This window comes from Numenius arquata, chromosome 3 (assembly GCF_964106895.1).
Source record: "Numenius arquata chromosome 3, bNumArq3.hap1.1, whole genome shotgun sequence".
Classification (NCBI taxonomy): Eukaryota; Metazoa; Chordata; class Aves; order Charadriiformes; family Scolopacidae; genus Numenius; species Numenius arquata.
The window spans coordinates 12654094-12673334 of record NC_133578.1 but is presented as its reverse complement, the minus strand read 5'-3'; the positions used below and the strand labels follow the sequence as shown (position 1 = coordinate 12673334).

At 43.4% G+C, this 19241-nt stretch overlaps 1 protein-coding gene across 2 annotated transcripts in view; it reads right to left on the bottom strand.

The window, feature by feature from the left end:
• Nucleotides 1-1978: 1978 nt before the first annotated feature.
• Nucleotides 1979-19241, bottom strand: part of ADCY5 (adenylate cyclase 5) — a 220690-nt gene continuing 203427 nt past the window's right edge. The window contains exons 13-23 of one of the 2 annotated variants that reach the window (XM_074145962.1): nucleotides 18852-18968; nucleotides 17135-17299; nucleotides 14715-14890; nucleotides 14652-14683; nucleotides 13300-13352; nucleotides 10261-10283; nucleotides 9807-9939; nucleotides 7543-7806; nucleotides 7010-7214; nucleotides 6059-6183; nucleotides 1979-4562 (exon numbers count right to left, since the gene is read on the bottom strand). In XM_074145962.1, the coding sequence (XP_074002063.1) occupies nucleotides 4434-4562; nucleotides 6059-6183; nucleotides 7010-7214; nucleotides 7543-7806; nucleotides 9807-9939; nucleotides 10261-10283; nucleotides 13300-13352; nucleotides 14652-14683; nucleotides 14715-14890; nucleotides 17135-17299; nucleotides 18852-18968 (1422 nt within the window). In that variant the 3' untranslated portion in view covers nucleotides 1979-4433. Of the gene's footprint in view, nucleotides 4563-6058; nucleotides 6184-7009; nucleotides 7215-7542; nucleotides 7807-9806; nucleotides 9940-10260; nucleotides 10284-10775; nucleotides 10803-13299; nucleotides 13353-14651; nucleotides 14684-14714; nucleotides 14891-17134; nucleotides 17300-18851; nucleotides 18969-19241 lie in introns of both variants that reach the window. The other variant, XM_074145963.1, reaches the window with a different exon arrangement.

Genomic DNA, 19241 nt, shown 5'->3' with positions numbered 1-19241 from the left:
TTATTGCTTCTCTGTAAGTTGCACTTGATTGATTGTGTACAATTGGTTGCTTTGGAAGGAGTGGCTGCCTTTAGGTTGTGAAACCTAAGGTGTCGCTGTGATGGAAGGGGGTTTTGGTGCAGGTACTGATGACTCTTTCAGCCTGATCCTGCAGGATTACTGGCGGCAGCGGTAACGTCGCCTGGCTGAGGCTACGCAAGTCTGTTTCCAGTAGATGGCAATAGTTATTTGCATGTGAAATTCTGTGTTTAAAGAAAAGATCTCTGGGGCCAGCTGCTTACAGGGGAAGCTCTTTTCCTCTCTCTCTTTAGCTGTTCTCCTGCGGAGCTTTGAACTCGCGTGGTGCCTGTGCTGAGCTGCACCAGCGTTGCCTCTGAGCCTGTCAATGCTGGGCTCGCCCCCCTGCTCTAATTCCCACGGAGCGCCACGGGGACGGGGCTGGCACCAACAGCGCGGCCTCACCACCAGCACTGCAAGCAAAGTGCCAGGGCAGAGCAGGACAGGACCGTGAGGTGCTCAGGGAGATAAATTTAAAAAAACATAACCCAGTAAGCTACTTGGCTGCCAGATGGCAGAAAACTTGCTGCTGCTGTGCCCCATCCCGCCTGAAATTCAGTGTTCTCAGTCCTGGCCCTCACCCACTCAGGTTCCTCTGCCTTCTTCAATTGACAGAGAGGGAAAAGAGAATGGAAATTAAATTTTTCAGCTTAAAACAGCTGAACTGCCCTTTTTCAGGCTGCAGCCCAAGCTCTCTCTCCCTGCCAGCCTCCAAACTTCAAACTAGAGATGGTGGTGCCCTAAGGAGCAGTCAGGAAGGTTAACAGGATGAAAATATTGCCTCTGGGATAGCTTTTGGCCAGATATTGGTGTCCGTGTATGTCGTGTAGCGCACGGACAGCAAGGGCAGCGATATTGGCAGTGCATGAGATGCATGTAAGAAATTTGGTGCATCCCAAATGTACCATTTTACTAAGTGCAGGCAGATAGTTGATGCAGGCAGCTTTGTATTGGGGAGAAGTGGGTAAACACCTGAAAATTCATCAAAATGTTTTCTGGATAGGAAAAGGATCCATTTAGGGAAAAATAGTTCAGCCAGTCAGTGTGTACAGCAATTGAAATGAGAGGGTGCAGCACTGGAGGCTACTGGCTTCCCTCTCCTGGGAACACCCTTCTCCAGATAAATTACAAAAACCGCTTATATCAGAAAAATGTCCTGAATTGCTGCTCCTTTGAGTATGTAGAACATATAAAGTATTAAATAGTCCTTTGGCATCATTCTTAAAAGCTGATACTTTAAGTACTCTGTGGCTTTTTCTTAATGCAGCTATGTTATCAGTACGCTTATGAAAACCTGCCTAACAAATAACAGATTTATAGTCATAAATAAGTCTTTCCTTCCTTAGTTGCCTGTGTGATGTCTTCTCAACTAAAAAACTCAGTTGAAAGATGGAGCTTTTTTTTCTCAGTTATACTTCAGGCTTCTGCTCATTGGTGTAGTTGTGTAGCATTTACTTTTACCAGTAAATATTGAAACCGTTGCAGTGACAAGCACTGCTGCCTCCTTCCAGGTGTCCTTGAGAGGATGAGTACCTGGGGAATTCCTTGGCAAAGGTGATGTACTTTTTTAAAATACACACTTTTTTTTTTTTTTCAATAGGATAGAAAAAAATATTAATTATTTTTAAGCTGCTGGGTTATACCAATATATTTAACCAGTGTCACAAGGAGGCTTTGTCAGCCGTCCCCAGACAACTGGGTGCAGGAGAGGGACGCAGGAGATGTTCTCTGGGCAAACAAGCCCTTGAGGCTCTGTAACTGGGTGTTGCCTGGTACCAGTGCGCTCCAAACAGGCATCCGTCCATCGCTGGTCAGGAATTGGATGTTTCTGTGTGCAAAATCAGTATCTCCTACACAGCTTAGGGCCTGATCTCTTCACTAGCCAGATGCAGCTAAAATAAAACAGAGACGCTTTACCAGTGAAACAGTGTTTAATATAGTTAAATTACTTAAATAGATTTCAATTTCCATGGGAAATCATAACTGTATCCATTTTTGCAAGATCCAGAGTAAAGAGTGTGTGAATACCCCTTGAAATGATCATGACACACTGTCAACAATCACACCTAGAGATACCGGGGACTTGAAATTTCATTAACAACACAACTTCATAAGATGAATCGAAAGTTAAGAAGACCGCAGACTTCCGGAAAGCAGAAAGCAAACCTAAAACCTGGAGTGTATGGCATGAAGGTAATGAAACTCCGTGAGGGGGAAAGGGGATGGAAGGTGGAGGTGGGGACGGGGGAGAAAAGCATAACAGCGTGATGCAACTTAAGTGCTCTGCAAACCAGGAGAGATGTGAAGGAGCAAAAGTATAGTACAAGGGCAGACTTGGCAGTTTTACAGAAGTCAATATACTATACTTTTCAGAGATGTTTCCTAGTGGAAGGGGGAAGGAAAGGGGCGATGCCATTTAAGCTCATGTTTAAATGGCTTAATGCTCGGGTTATGCTTAGCAATATGGCAAATTAATTAAGACAGGCCCATGGATTATCACTTATTCTTGTCGTCGAGTAGGAAAAAATAAATCACCACCACCATAGTGCAATCATTAAGCTGTTAGTACTACAATAATTCTGCCCTGAGAAGAGTGGAAAAGAACTTTATTAAATGTCAAAAGATTGGAGTCACTTTTAGTGCTAGCCAAATTCAATATCAAAACTCTCCCCTCATAGAATATAAAAAATATAGCTTTTTTTTAAAATTCTTTTCTTTTTTTTTAATAAAATACCAAGGGATTTTTCTTTAATAGTTAAAAAAGGTACATAAATGATAACAGTGAACTATTCATAAACCTCCCACTAGTGATAAAGATGTCCAACACAATATCAATGGCACTGTATTTAAGGTCAACCACCTGACACACACATTCGCCATCATAGACTTTTTTGAAGATCACCTGATTCCTGAAAAATTGAAAATCTGTGACTTGGTTTAAATAAGCGCCTACATCAGGAAAGTCAACTCGATGCTGAAATACATAGTTCCTTGTAATGTCAAACGGCAGTTACAATATCAGACAACTCCCATGTCAGCAGGATTCTGTTAAGACCATCTATGAAAAATGTTTTTTTTAAAGGAAAAGTTTTTTTTTTCTCTCCTTATAAGAGCTCCTATTAGAGTTAGTTAGAAGATTTGTTTAGAGCTCTTTTTGACATGTTTGACTGATACCGTCTCAGTAGCTAACACTGAAAGGTCCTGTTTCCATTTGTTAAGATGCCACCCTCCGCCTGAATGCTGCATGGAACAACTGTGTGACTACCGCCTTTTGTTATTTTCCTCTTCTTTGGGGTTGTAGGGATTTCTGGATTTTCAGTTTAAAAACGCATCTGATTCAGCCTGGAAACTCACCTGTTTGTTGTTGGTTGATTGTATAGTGATAATCTGAAAACTGCCAAGTCTGTGTTCAGAGTATTACGCACAAAAAAATTACACAAAAGTCTACAGGTTATATACACCTCCCACCACACCTCGGTGTGGACAGCCTGCCTTCTAATTTATATATAATTTACAAAATATAGAATTTGGTATATCTGTTAGATCTCCATGTTTTCAATATTACAAAATAAAAAATACAAAAAAAACCACAACAAATTTCAGGGGAGTTCCCCCCCACAAAGTGTCTCTTGTTTACATCTAGTCTTTCCCATGTAAACTGATATATACCAAAGAAGAGCACAGAAGACTTTTTAATAAATACGGTTGTAGAGCCATCTCTCGTGATCTCGATCTTCCCCTTCGTCAGCCGTGCCAGCCCCACTCAGAAGAGCAGTCATTGAGCCATGTAGAAGAAGGGAAAAGAGGGGGCCAGGGCTATAACGTCTTTTCACACTAAAACACTACCGATGCCCTTCTAAAAGGCCATTTTGTGTGCTGCAACAGTGGGTGTCAATTTTGAAAGCCCATTCAAAACAGCTAATAAAAGCACAGTGGTACACTTCAAATAGCTGGCAGTATGGGATGGGAACGTTATGCGAGTGCAAATCCATTCCAAAATAATGCTTTGTAGTGAATCATACATTCCTTCAACCAAGTAAATGTTGTGTTGCGTCAATAAATACTTAAATAGCTTCTTATATCATCCTGTGGTAGCAGCCTTTTTTAAAATTTCCAAATTCACGTCTTTTATCTGTGAACTCTGTAGTACACATCTTTGGTCGATTTAGCACTCAGCCAGGAACAACTCCAAGGTGGTTTCTTTCGATTGCCTTTCATGATGGGTGGCCAAAGAGTTTGCTGATACCAGCTCTAGAGTCACGGTGAGAAATTTCAACTGCGCTGCGTTGTCGGCTTCACTGCCAATAAGTGATTCTTCTCTGATTCACAATCTTGTGTAATGCAAATTCCATCTTTTAGTGACGCTGCAATCGGTGCTAACTAATCGGAGGCCCTTCATTTAGAAAGTAGGTGGTCATTTCTCCTTTGCCTTTGACCTTGATGACCCCTCGATACTCCAGCTGATAGTTGTTGGCTGCTAAAACCTGGTACATGTCTGTGGTTACCTGCAGAATAAACAAGAGTAGGCAGATGCTTGTCATACCTTCCACACAGTTTTGTCATTCGCTTTTGGAGTAAAACACAGACAAAATTAAAGTAGCAGCAACTATTTTGTTTCTCAAACAGTCAACTTTTGCATATCGATCACTAACTAAAAGGTTGGCACAAGCTGCAGAACAAACACAACCTTTAGAAAGCGAGAATCTGCAGGTGTCACCCACGGTGCACAACTGGGGGAAAAAACCCACATGTTTTCAAGCAGGTCATGGGATAAAAAGAAACAAATGAGTCACATTTTTAAAAATGCACCTGACAGTTCAGTCTACTCAGATGCATTCATTGTGTCACTTGAGTGGTAGTAGGAAAACAGGTTAAACATATATTTTAAAAGCCCTCAAAAATGACTTGGAAATTACACAGAGGATATACAGTTTAGGAGTCATTCAGGGGGTTGTTTTTATGGAGGAGAAGGTAGTGGGGCAATGAGAAAGACGGAACAAATGGAATAATCTAGCCAGCATCCAAATTCTCTCTGCAGATGCCATTCAAAATAATCACTTGTGCTGCAGAATAACACAGTTTAAAGACCAGATTTCCTGGGATATTTATTTATTCCAATGTATTTTCTCACCCTTCTTCAGGTGGCTTTAAATATTTCTATTTCTGGCTTCCTGTTGCTGTACCATTGCCGTGCTGATTTGCTTAACTAGAATGAAAATTGTTCACGAACCATCTTGTAAGAAAGTTTAAAGGGTGTTGGATAAATATTGATCCAGTTAACTGACAGCTTAATTGGAAAGAAACAGCATGGTTTCCTCTCTCGGGCTTTGCATCAGTTACTCTTAACTATTTTTACATCCCTTCAGTACTTTCCCAAGGAATGACAATCTGTTCCTGTGGATGCTGGCTCAGCGAAAGCAGGACAGTGGAACTGAATCACTGGAAAGGTCACTGTGTGAAGCCCAAGGAGATGCTTGATTACAAGACAGTTTCGATTATAGCCCTTGAACCGTCCTCTTTCTCTAGTTATATATCCCCACCCCACTGATGCCTGGCTCCTTGCGAGTGTCACAACACGTCTGGCATTGTGAACGGAGCAGTGGATTACAAATACAGATCTGAACCAGGGCCTTGGAACATAAAACAACCTACAGCTGCACATAGCTGAAGAGCAAAGCTGGCAGCACGAGTGAGCAAGCATCGCAGCAGGACCATGCTCATCGTGCCAAGGAGGCACTCAAGGCAGGAAACCCAGCTCAACACTTCCACCCAGAACTCAGCTGCAAGTATTTGAGCCGAGGTTGCAGAACTGGCCAAGATTAAATGGCAATACTTGATGGTACCACTAGCATTCCCCAGTTGGCTTTTCTTTCAGTACTGTGTAAACAGATGTATGGCACAAAGGAATAAACTGAAACAAAAAAATTCCAATTTTAATTAAGTTTCAAAACCATAAGTTTCTAATTAAGTTTCAATGTTTGTTTTCCAGTGAATTCCTTACCTGAATCCTGTCAGGCACACCTGTGCTGTCCATTCGGCTGGCTACATTCACCGTGTTGCCCCATATGTCGTACTGGGGCTTGCGTGCTCCTATCACCCCAGCTACGACAGGACCAATATTGAGGCCTGGAAGGAGAGAAGAAATCCCACAATGCTCAGATCCATCACATGCAAATCACTTGAAGCTTAAGGCAAGTTATTTTTCAGACAATAAAAAACACCCTGAGGTTCATTTACCCTGACATGTAAAGCTACAGCCAAATTGTGGAGAAAGAAACTTTTAAAGAGACGTTGGCTTCTTTGATCCATGATCCCTGTCTGGCTGTCAGCACAGGCTGGATCTACTCAATCCAGAGCTACTTTCCAGTACCAGATAACAGGATAAGGTTTATTTGCCATCCAGCTGCCAAGCGAAATGCTCACTTGGAAGTCAGCACACTCCCTGGTCTAGTGGGAGCTGCTGCAGTGCTGAGTGCCTACGAGGCAGCAGCCCGGCAGCCTTCCAAAACAAATACCACACTTGACATCCTCGCATTTCTTCTCCTTCTCCTCTTCTGTCTCTTTTTATTCCCTGACTTGAAAGACAATTTAACATCCAAGAATGGCAGAGCCTGGGACCATGGAGGTGTGGGCAGGGAGCACATCACAGCCAAAATGAGCCCACGCTCAACCACAATGTGAGACCGTGCTGTGGTAAGAGCTTCTCTGCACCAAGGTTGGTCACCCAACTGCTTCTAATTCTCCAGGGAGCTTCAGTAATAATGCTGCTGCCTGAACAAAACTGCCCTGATGTTTCACAGAGGCCAAAGAGGTTATTTTTGCTGTCACCAGGCAGAAGACAATTAACTTCACTGCACAGCTAAGGAAACATCTATGGTTTTACTGCCCATAAAAATTTCCAGTTCAGAGTGACCACTACCTATACTTAATCCTGTAAACAAGGTGACATTACCTATCTTCATCTGGAAGTTGTTGAATGAATGTTCATTAATGTATTTCATTTGGTCCATTAACCTCATGGCAAAATCAGCCAGAGCTTTGATGTGCGTCTTCCCTTCCTTGTCATAAGTGGAATCGTTGAGGCCTGACGCAGCCATATATGTGCTGCCAATGGTCTTGATCTTCTCCAGCTGCCGAAACTGGTCTTCACTTATTATCTGTTTCACAAGAGAAGAGCAAAAGAAGCAAATAAACCTCACCAAACACATACGTGCTGGTAATGGCCTTGCACCACGAAGTACTGGGCAGAGCCTCCACTACTCAAAGTATAGACGGAAAGGGGATTAGATATTTGGAGGAGCGACATGGGAATAAAAGGGACTTTAATGTTAAAAAAAAAAAAAAAGAATTAAAGACTTCTACAGTGAGGAGAAATGAACCATGGCACAAGGATTCAATAGGCCACCTTCCTTCAGGAGCTCAGCAAAGCACAAATAAACTCATCGCTTCAGTTCACTCTGTCCACCCAGATTTTCTGCGACTTACTTCATCAAAATCAGCAATGATCTCGTTGAGCAGTCTCAGACACTCCACCCCTTCGTTGTTGGCCTCCAGCTCCACGTAAAACTCTGAGAAGTTGCTTATGGAGGCGAACATGACAGCCACGCACTCACAGGACTGGTAGTACAGTTCATCGTTTCGTCGCTCCTGAGCCAAGAAATGGGCTGCCACGTCCTTCGGCAAAATGTTGTGGAGGAGGCGTCTGTTATAGGCCTGCAGCTCCTCCATTTCTTCTTTCTCTTCAGTGGCCTAGTTTAGGAGGGAGAGAGAGTGATGTGCTTACTCTTTTGGTAACTGCTGTGGGGAGGGATAAAAAAGCTGAAAATGAGCTTGCAGGGAAGAGAGAAACAGAAGAAAGGGGGAAACGACAAAGGAGGGAGGAACCAGAGAGATGCAGAAACGTGTGTTTTGCAGTGGAAGATGGTCTGTCTGTGTGCACACGTGTATGTAAAAGCAGGCACAGAGTAACATCAAAATCCAGTGTCATCGTTATATTTCTGGGCCCTGAATTGGGTAACCTGTACAAGGTACTTTGGGGAACTCCACCACTGTCCTACCATCCATGAAAACACATGTTTGGCTTTTCCAGTCAAGCACAACAGGTTTCATGAGGATACCGCTAAAGTCTAACTGTATGAGTGGCATTACAATCCTCTCCCTCTCTCCCCAAATGCTCACGTAGCTAATAAAAGGACCCTTCTTTTCCACAAGGTTTTCTGGGGTGCAATGATGGTCATGAAGTACAGTTTCCATGGAGCCAATGAAACAGGCCAGCCTGACACTCTGGAGAGGACTTTTCACCAGCCTGTAAAGCCCATGTCTCCCGCGGTAGTGGGAGTATGTTTGGGAGAAGTGGAACGTGAGGAGGATGGGTTGCTTCCTTCTGCGCTAATGGGTGTGGATTTGGGCTTAATGTTCCGAAGGAACCAGCGCTTCAAGAAGGACATTCCTAGGATGTACTTAGGCCTTAATAAAATAAAACAAGCACTTAAGAGTTCACTAGATGATTACTCAAACCTCACAGATAACTTCTCTCTGGGGATTTGATTGCTCTTCGCAGACTGGCACGACAGCAGCACTACTTCAATTCACTGCTTCTGGTTTGTAGGTAAAGGTACAGAGGTGTGCGTGCCATACTCCCCAGCTCTCACTTTGCGAGGGGAGAAGGGATGACCTCCCCACATCTCTTAAGTACATGTAGGTAAAGGCACAAGCAATACTTGCAAAAGACTTTGTTCATGGATTCTGGTTTCTGAAACAGGACATTCAAAACTGGAAATTAAGTTAAATGAGGAAGGACCCTTTAGAAGGTGATGTGTCCAGACAGAACAAGGAAAATACTTGGCTCTGCCCGGGGAAACAAATGCTTTGGCCAGCTGAGCCCAGACCTGGAACAGGCAAGTCAGTTCATCCCATCCATTGCTTAACCATTTATAAACAAGGATAACAATGTTTATCTGCTTCCCAAGGACCTTTAATTAATTGATGCTTCCCCAGTGCCTCCTATTCCAACCACTGAGACCTATTATTTGAATGATGTCCTGCCATCAGAAGGTAAAAAATCTATAGAAAACCTGCGGTGTTGTGATTCCCCAGCTGTATTGCTTGCTTAAGAATCATATATGGTACCCCAACATCACTCGTGGGCACAAGTAGTGAAAACATTAATGAGAACATTAATACTCCCAGGGACAGGAGCAAAGCGTGGCATTCTCTGCAGTGTGTCGGTTATCCAGTGCTGCTGCCCAGGAGCTGATGAAGATTGGACAGCAAGCCAGTTCCCACTGCTTAACAAGAAGGTGAATAAAATGCAACTGTGAATCTTTCACACTCCCGAACACAGCAAGCTAAAGTCGTCTGAACTCAGGGAAACAAATCAGCAGCGAATATGATCTTCCTATATTTCCCGATTGCGTTATATTACAGGTTCCTGCAACAGTGACAGGGGCTCAGGTGCTCAAATCCCTTAACTTTGATCTTCGGATCTATGACCCTTTATTGTGGGCACTATTCGAAGTGCATTTACAAGGAAACAAAGGGTTAAAGTAAAAAACCAGAATGAGAATCATAAGAATGCAAAGTACCAAAGAAGAAAAAAGGATAACTAGTATGCCAAGTTATACGCCAGATCCAAATTAAATTCAGAATCATTTTATAACACTCCTCAACTCGACAGTGACTAGTTTACTAGTTTTACCCTAACACCAATGAGTCTGTGTATTCCTCCAACACAGCAAACACCCACTAACCTGGAGTTTCCAGAGGAAATCAAGCCTTGCAGTGGATTCCACTTGCTGGGCATGCAAGTACAGCGCCAGGACAAAGACAGTAATGATGACAGGGGTCACAATCTTCAGCGCAACTCTTGTCACCGCTGGAGAGCTGCAGCCAAGGAAGAGCAGAATTTTCCACTTGGTCTCAGCATGGGGCCACACAGCTTAGCCACGCTCCCCAGTTCTCACTTTAAGGCTAGCCAACCTCCAAATAAAAGGCTTTTTTCTTTCCCTCCGAGTCGCATGTTGGTAAAGGGACAAACAATACCTGCAAAAAGCTGAGGACTTTGCCTCATAGGTGCCGGTTTCTAAAGCAGGACTTTGACAGTGGAAATTTAATCCAGCTCCTTAAAAAGGGTTATCATCAATGTAAAAGCCATTCTCCAGAGAATGGCCATACCTGCTCAGCCACCACTATGCTTGGCAAAACTGAGATGGTGACAGCTCTTCAGTCTTTATTCTCTGTATCTCCTGCACCGGCTTCCCCAGCCTCCTAAGCACTTATTGCTTTTCTAACTAATCACTTCTTAATGGCCTTTGTTTTGTAAATATTCCATAAACTGAAAAGAGCACTAAGACATGTTCCCATCCCTTCTGACACACAAGCAAATAAAAACTGTTAAATCTGAATTAGAGTTATACAGTATGAAAATATTATTTTGATAAAACTTTTGACTTGTAATTACAAGTAAAGTCTATGAGATGCTCTATAAAGCAAGTTGACGTAAGTCCCACCGGAAAGAGGATGCTCTGAGAGTAGCTGTGTATACACACATCCTCAGTCCACTTAGGGCATTTGCATTGTGTTGCACCAGCTCACAGCAAAGCACAGTCAAGTACCAGACACCGCTGGTGAATCAACACCATGATATTGCACCTTGTGAACACAACACCTATCAACAAAACCCCATAAAAATATTTCAAATATATGCCAAAGTGACTCACCATGACAACGTTGTATTTGCAGACACGCTGAAAAAAAAACCACAACACAAGCAAAAGGTTAGTAGAGTGTCTGGCTCCCTCCAGCACCTGCCTTTCTGTACATCAGTCAACAGCATCCCTGCAATGTGGCACCTCTAACACTGTGTGGGGCTATAGCCCTTTTAAAGCAGAAAACTACAAAAAGACGGAGGAGGGTGAGGGGGTGGGGAGAAAAAAAGGTCATCTGAACTACACTCAAAAATCTGGAGTGATGGTGCGACATAGTTAATGTGGATCTAAGAAGCATTAAGAGTCAGACAATGATTTGGGATTTTGAAGTCAGTGTGGGATGCGTAGCAAATGCTTGCGCATCCGTCCCTACTTCATTAGGTCAGGCTGGAAAAAATTGATCTAAAGATGGAAGCTTTGGGGTAATATGTCGTGAGGGATAGCTCCTCTTTTCCCCGTTTATTGTAGCATGGAGAGGCATTTAATTCCTTTAACTCTAGCACTACTCCCTTCTTCTGCAAGTTGCTCATCTCCAGGGCTGTGCAGAGCTATGGGTACTGCACATGAGAGCTCTAAAGAGAACCCTTATGTGGATTGCTATTACCATTCACAATCCTGCAAAATACTGGTATGAAGCAGAGCTGCTGGAGAAGATGGAGGGTGTCCTTTTCTTACAGTGAAAGATGGAAAGGAGCTTTCTGGTAGGTAGTAGCTGTCTCAGTTCCTGAGTGATTGATTGCTTAATGCTGCTGGTTTTTTTCTCAAGTGTGGGTGGAGTATTAGGTGGCTGAGAACCACATACATGGATCTTTTAAAACACTATTTAAATGGAAAGAGAGAGATCAGTGGTAAAATTACTGTAGTGTCATTGAGGCAATTACAGCTTTGCAGGGTACTAACATGACACATCTCTAGCCTGAGAATCTCACAGCTGTCTTGAGAGCTTCAGGCCACAGTTTTCTGGGGCTGGAGGGAACCTCTGGCTACAGAATCAGAGAAACAAATCATCAAAATAGCCAAGGAAGCCTAACTGGGCATAAAATTAAAAAATAAAAGCATAGCAACTTTCTAACCTTGTTTGTTCCGAGACATTTTCTGCAGTTCTGAGCATGGAATTTCTTCTGACATGGATTTTGCAACCCAGCATTGTCTTGCATATGATCTATTGCACGGCCTCTTGGCCCACTCCAGCACTGAACATGTGTGCTTGGACGTGGACCCAGTTTGGGAACCCTGGGGACAGTGACTCCCACACTGAGGGTTGGATCTAGTTGGAGCTGGAGACACTTTCCTCCACTGCCCTAAATCACTGCCTGGGCAAGGATGACTGACTACCCCCCCATTATCATTCTGTCTTATGATGGGGCAGATCTGACCCTCTGTACTGGGGCTGCAGCTCACTGTGGCTCTTATGCTGGCTCTAAAATCTTCAGCAGAGACTGTGAAATGCAGCAAACCCAGTATTTACAATAACACTTCGGATAAGTGAATATGCCCAGCACAAGCAATAATGGCGTTACATTGGTAGGTTGCTCCCCCATGGGACAGACATTTCCAGTAGCAGATGGCTCTTTAATTACTGGAAGGCAACACAGAGAGAAGCTTGCTAAATACACTCCCGCTCAAGTTAAGTGCACGTTTTTAGCAGGAGAGGTGGTTGATTTTAGGGACAGCTCCCATAGGACAGGAGCATCTCCCCTCTCACAGCCACGATGCCAAGGACAGCCAGCCCTCTAAATCACCAACCATAACTGGAACAGAAACGATGGACTTGACGAACAAACCACTGGGCAAAGCTCTTTGGGCTCCACTATGCAGGAACTCAACTTAGAAGATCACATTGGTCTATCACATCTTTAAAACCAATGCTTTAGTATTATCTTCAGTATAGGGAAAAGGTAGTATGATAGTAGCTCTGAGCATCCAGTTATACTTCTTGTGTCACCACGCTGGTGTGTCGCTGCAGTCCCAACTGCCAACCTGCTATAATCAGCCTTTCAGTTCCTTGCATGCTGGGTTGCTTTGTACACAGAAGTGTGAAGTGACATCTGCATCACTTCTAATTAGTCAGAGCACCATAATGGCTGCAGAGCAGACAGTAATTATGTGCAATGGGCACCCAATTAAAGTAGCATGAGGTCATGGTGGTTTTTTTTTTAATATCAGCTGGACAATAAGGTACATCTCTGAACTACGTGCTACTTGCTGAGCTCCCATTTCCCACCACACACAAATGGGCTTCCAGACATTGGAACAATAAATAGCTGTCCCATGGAGCTCTCCGGACAAAACAAGTATCATTTAGTGAGAGATAATATAGCATCATAGAAAGCTATTTCTGGGAAAACATGTTAACCTTCTCCACTTTATTACTGACATTTTGATTGTGAAGTGATGTAAATTATACTTCTAAGTGCTGTAATTTTGCTTAGTGCTTGACTTACAAGAATGAAATTATATTTGGGATATAAAATGCTTTTATTTCTCTAATTGTGTTAGAAAATGCTAAATAGCTTATGCTGTTGGAATACATAACATCTGCAAAAAAAAAGGAAGGAAATCTCATTCTCCTCATACCTTCACACAAAGCTCCATGGGGTTTCCTACATAATATCATTTGCTTGAGTTAACAAAATAATTTAACTGATTACTGCCAATGGCAGTAAAAGCCATGCCTCCATTAATCGTTACTGGGCACACAGGAATGCTAAAATCAAGGAATATTTATGCGAAGGCCAGAAATAACCAGGTGTCTCCATCTTCAAGGGGTTAATGACCATCAAGAAATTTAGGAACTACACAAGCTATTTGATAACACGCAAAATAGCACTGGGAAGACAGGAGCAACCACAGCTATCATCCTTGACCAATATTTCACCTAAATTGGTGCTTTCTAGAGCTCTGATTACTCCTTGCTGCTCTGGAATCTCCATTATTGTGAACTGCCTTCTTGCCCCAAACTGGTAGACGTATTCCAGGCTAGACCTTCCTACTCCTGAGTAAAGCAATGGTCTACCTCTCATGTCTTACAGGCAACTCTCATTATACATCCTGGCATCACGTTCACTTTTAGACAACACTATGATTTTATTGACTCACATTCAAGTACAATGGCTGCCTACAAAGGGAAATCATCAAAACAAGTAGTTAATACAACAAAGCAACTCCCAGTGAGAAATGACACTTGTAGAGGAGGGCGGGTTTGTGGATGTGCCAAATTTCCCTCCCTGGCGTGACCTTCGGGAGAGGGGTAACTTGTGTCAGGGGAAGGAGGTTGCTACCTTGATTAATATGTGACCTGGTGATGACAAACTACCCTTGGTAACCAAAAGGGCAACTGTCTACTCCCACTTAGCCCTGGCCACTGTGCTGGGAATTGTGCTGAGACCGGCTCTGATGCTGGATTTTCAAATGCGGACATATGTCCAACAGCAACTGTCAGGAGATCCCTAGCCAAACATCAAACACCACCATTCCACCACCCCAACCTGGGTTTGATATAGCAGATGTCTGAACATCTCGGTGGTTCATTATCACATCCCTGAGCCAGCTCAAGTTTGTTGGAGAGGTATTTTTTTCATTTTTGAGAAAAGACATTTCTATATTGGGAGTGTAATAGCAGAAGAAGTGAGAATGACTAACTACAGCTCCCCATTTCTGGACGAAAAAGAAATACAGATCCACTGTGACTCCAGTTATTTTTTGTTATTAATAGATAGTTCATTAGTCAAGTTCTACATTAAAAAGATCTTAAAGGGAACTGTGTTTTCCTACTCTTCAGAGGTGGAGAGCAGCATTGACAAAGCCTTTAGTTTACAGCCATGCCTTCTCTGGTATGATACACTTCTCTTGCTTGCACCACACCCTCAGTGCTCCTGTCCTCCTAACGCCACACTGAAATCATTGGGTGAAAGAAATTAGGTGAAGATTTCAGAAGTGAAAGGCACTTACTAGGTGTTAGCTGTAACCAGGAGATCTGCATTGTCAAAAAGGTTGACCCCTGGCACTTCCACAATGAGAACATATATAAATTCAATGATTAACATAAGGATCAGTTTTCCGATACAGCTGATCTGAAGGAACACAGAGCAGGCCAGGAGACTCAATAAGACACTGTAGGTAAAGTACTGTATAAAGACAAAAAGGGGAAAAAAAAACCAGAAGAGAGATGAATGTCAGCTGGATAAATCAAAACTGAAAACAAAGGAAACTAAACAGAGGGATAGAAAGGGATTGAGAGTTATGTAGTTGAGCTGACCAAACGTTAACCTGAGGTTGCATGTGGGATTCTCCCATGTTACAGGAGATTTAAGTGTTAAAACTGAATCAATGGAGAGGAAAACTCTTGCATTCTTCACCAGGTGTTACTTGCTTTACACTCAAGAGGCAAGGGGTTCGCAGCTGTATACCCAAGGTTGTGATATAGGTTTGCCCTGGACAGTTACTGAATTAGCAGAAAGCATCATCCAGTTATGCTGGAATACTTTGTGCTTTAAGGTCAAATTCTGGACTTGAATTCACATATCTGCACAATGCACAGGACCATCAGCTATTCACACCACCAGGACAGATACCCACTTGCGGCCAGCTGGAAAGTATTGCCCCTGCTGATGTGACACACTGAATCCATCAGCAAGATATAGGCTGGATAAATTTCTACCAATGCCCAACACCACGATCATTTTTTCTATCAGCGGTTGCAGAAGCATGTGTGTGTGCTGGTGGAACCCTCTGCCACACCTAGGTGGTGGGACAGCAACTTCTGCCAAGCTGAGAGCTGAATGTTTAGCATACCAGCACTTTCAAATGTGATTCCAGGCTGCAGGTGCCATTTATGGCTCCTGGGAAAGCTAGCATGGATGTAAAACAAAGAAAGACATGTTATCCAGCTCATCACCTTCCTGCTATCAAATCTGTGAAGATTTAAGTTTCCGCTCTGTCCGGACAGGCCTATTTCTGGAAAAAAAAAAACGTACCAGGTGCCTGAGGCAATCCATTCTTTCAGTTAAAAGCAAGCCTCAGTTGAAACAGAAATACCCTCATGTTCTGAGCTCATTTATTAATAGTTCATCGCTGATATTTTAAATTAGAGAAAATGTACAGCTTGTAACTTGACTTCTCTGTTTCTAGAAAATGGGTGGATGTTCCCTGTGGCTGAGGGGTAGGATCCCACCATCTCCAGAAAGCACACTGGGAGCAACAGACAACGCCCGTACCAGATCCAACATCTGCCCTGCAGAGCGCAAGGGAGGGACTCCTCGCTTCTTAGCCCACTGATGGGCAGGACCTGGCTCAAGTCTGCCATAGTATCCTCAGCATGCAAATAGTTGTTCCTCAATGCTTAAACCCCCCCTCTCTCCTGAACTAGCACTTCTGACAGCCTCATGATGGGCACAGACTGTTTCTATTTCTCCATTGTGTCAGATTTTGCTCTTGGATCTTTCTGCAGACATACTAAGAACCTTTGCAGGGCTGAAAGTCACAGTAATGGTGGTATCAGAAACCTCAGAGAGTCAGATAGAGACCATATTCCTGTTAGGTTAAATGGATATAGCTTCAGTGGGATACCAGGGTCTTCAGTAGCACCTTGAACATCTGGATGATAACAGATCAGCCATAAATCTGTCAGGTCCCCATAAACCCAGATGACCTTGACATAATTCTGCCCCCATCCTAGACAGACTTTTTTTTCCTTTTCAATTTCCAGTAGACAACAATGTAATGGCCATGACCTAAGAACTCTGAGAAAGGTCTTGAATAGCTATGCAAAAAGATTTTTTTGGTAAAGTATTCTACCAGTGTGTGAAACATATTTGGGTTGGTTTTTTTCCCATTAGAAGTATTTTTTTTTTTTTAACAAGTTGTTCTGAAGAGATAGGATTTGCCTTTGCAAAGTGAAGCAGACCACTATCAGGGCTGCTAACCTGCCTGAGGCCAGAACCTACCACACCTAGCGAAAGAATATATAAGCAAAGTTTTTCATCAGGACATAAAAAAATGGAGGGAAGGGTTAAATCCATAACTAGGTGCTGATTTTCAAGTAACACTGAGCACCCATGAACTCCTTTGAAATGACTTGCAGTTCTGCACGCCATTAAGGACTTCATGGAGAAAGTCCATTTCTCCTCCTACAGGCAGGATCCAACAATTATAAAAGCCTATGATTATTCAGCCCCGAAGGAACTTAAACATTAATGTGGACTCATGATAACAACTTCAGACACTTAAGTCTGTGTGTAGTAGCCCGTGTCAGTCCTGTAACGTTAGTCTAGAGCAACCTTGCTTTTCTCTGAATCACTGAGATTTATCACACAGGCTTTATAGCCCCTTCTCAGGTCAAACTGTGCAACCCATTTTTTTTCAAGCAATACCTCTGGAAAGTTGCAGTTGGGCAAAGGACTGTCACAGAATCCCTGCAAGGTGCCCAGGCTGTAGTTGGAAGTCAGGTTGCTGATAAGGCATATGTCCACCCGGTCAGGAGTGATGTTGTATTCTGCAGCCATGCAGCTGGCAAGATCCACAGTGCTGCACATGAACTGGAGAAAAAGATGGTATTAAACTCAATGGTTTAGACAAGGAGAAGAAAACAAAACAGTTTGCATAAATTAAAAAGCCCCTCGGAAATGGCTGTAGCAATGTGCAAAATATGCAAAATGAAATCACCGGCTTATGTTTTACTGCCTGTGCAATGGCTGTTTTTTCTCCCTCAAAATATTAAATAATAAAATCCAGGCTGTGCACTCTAGAAAGCTAGTTTCCTGCTCAACTTCACGTACAACTTTATATCTGAAGGTACACAGGCAGAGGGGCTGTAGATATTACACATACAAATATATCCTGCTGTCTGTGATAAGGTCCTGGTGTTGCTCTATTTTTGCTGATGGGAATTTCGGAGCTGATAACTTTCCCCTGCTATCTCTAAAGCTCCTGCTGTGGGTCCTTCCAGAGGGAAAACTTTAGCAGCAAGGCTCAAAGGCTGATGTGCTATGTTATGCCATGGAAGCAGCAGAGGCCCATTCTGATCTCCTCCACACGCTGCTCCGTTTGTCCGTTTTGCGAATTTTTATACTAAGCAGTTCACAAATGCAAAAAAGTGCACATTATGCAGAAAAACAAAACTCTAATTCCTACGTGGTGCTCAGCAGCCCACACCAGCTCTTTGCAGGTGACTATGGGGGAAGGCGTTGGGGTGTCGATGCCACTCAGCTAGTGCCTCACATTCAAGTACCTCAACAGAGCATAAAATTGTTCCTAAATCTCCACTATGTGTATAGGGAAGCCGAGGCACGAGCAAGTAGTGATCTGATTTTTAGGTGTTTAAGCCTCTGCATGCCAGTGCAAGTCAGCACTGACCCAGCAGAGGAGCAGAGGGGCACGTGAAGTCTTTGTAGCTACCTCCAAGCTCAGAACTTTAACCCCAGGCCCATCTCCTTTTTTTTCTTTAACTCCTCTCTCAAAAAATTAAATACATGTATGCAGGGTAGAGAATAGTCAAGCGGTTTTTTTAAAACACATTCAGCCTTCAAGCCATGTGTACGGTTGAGAAACCAGCAGCCACAGGGACCTAGAGAACAGTCCACTCTCTCCGAGTTTGAAATCAGCAGCGGTGTTTGAATGCAAAGCTAGACCACCCCGGCCCCAAAAGTGCTACTCAAAGCAAAGTCTTCGCAGTCCCCATTAGGTGATTGCTGCACTGGGAGCAGGATGCAGCGCCGTGCAGAAGGCCGGCACAAAGCCTACACGACACTTAAGTCCCACTCAAAACTGTGGGAGTTAAATGACGCATGGGCCTCGTGCTGGCCCTTCACGCAGGGGTACGCTTCAGGCTTGGCTTATGTACGTGGAGCAGAAGCATTTAAAGAATCAGAAAAGCACACGGGCACAAATCGGTGCCAGGCTACAGGGATGCAGCTGTTGGGGTCCCATTTGTTTTCTGTGTCCAAAAAGCAAAAGGGAACTGACCTCAGATGCTGTAAGCATTAGGCAGGATTACGTTAAACCCAGTGGCTGTCAGGGTTACGATGCTGCAGAGCATCAATAAGAAAACCACGCGGAACCGAGTGGGTCAAAAGGAAATAATGCACATACCATGTTGACAAAGGCAGATAGGAAAACCAGGACAATGGCAAAGACTCCAACTAAAGTACTATTGGTCCTGGACTGTACAATCTTCCTAGAAAGAGTCTGGAGTGGAGCTGGGAAAAGCTGTATGTGGGGAAAAAAAAAAAAGAAAAAAAAAAGAAAAACATGTAAAATAATTGCTTGTTTTACAGAGTACAACCTGCATTTGAGCTGCCTGCATCCTTCAGCGTGGCATCTGTGCGGATGCTGCACAGGGGTTAGAGAATGATGATGGGGAAAGGCAGCTCCAGGACAAGGGTGAGCAGGAACGTGACCGCCTCATGGCAGGCTGGCCCAGCTGGCTCACAACATCTACTCAGTCCTTCCTAATGGGAATGATGGCTCCTGAGCCGACAT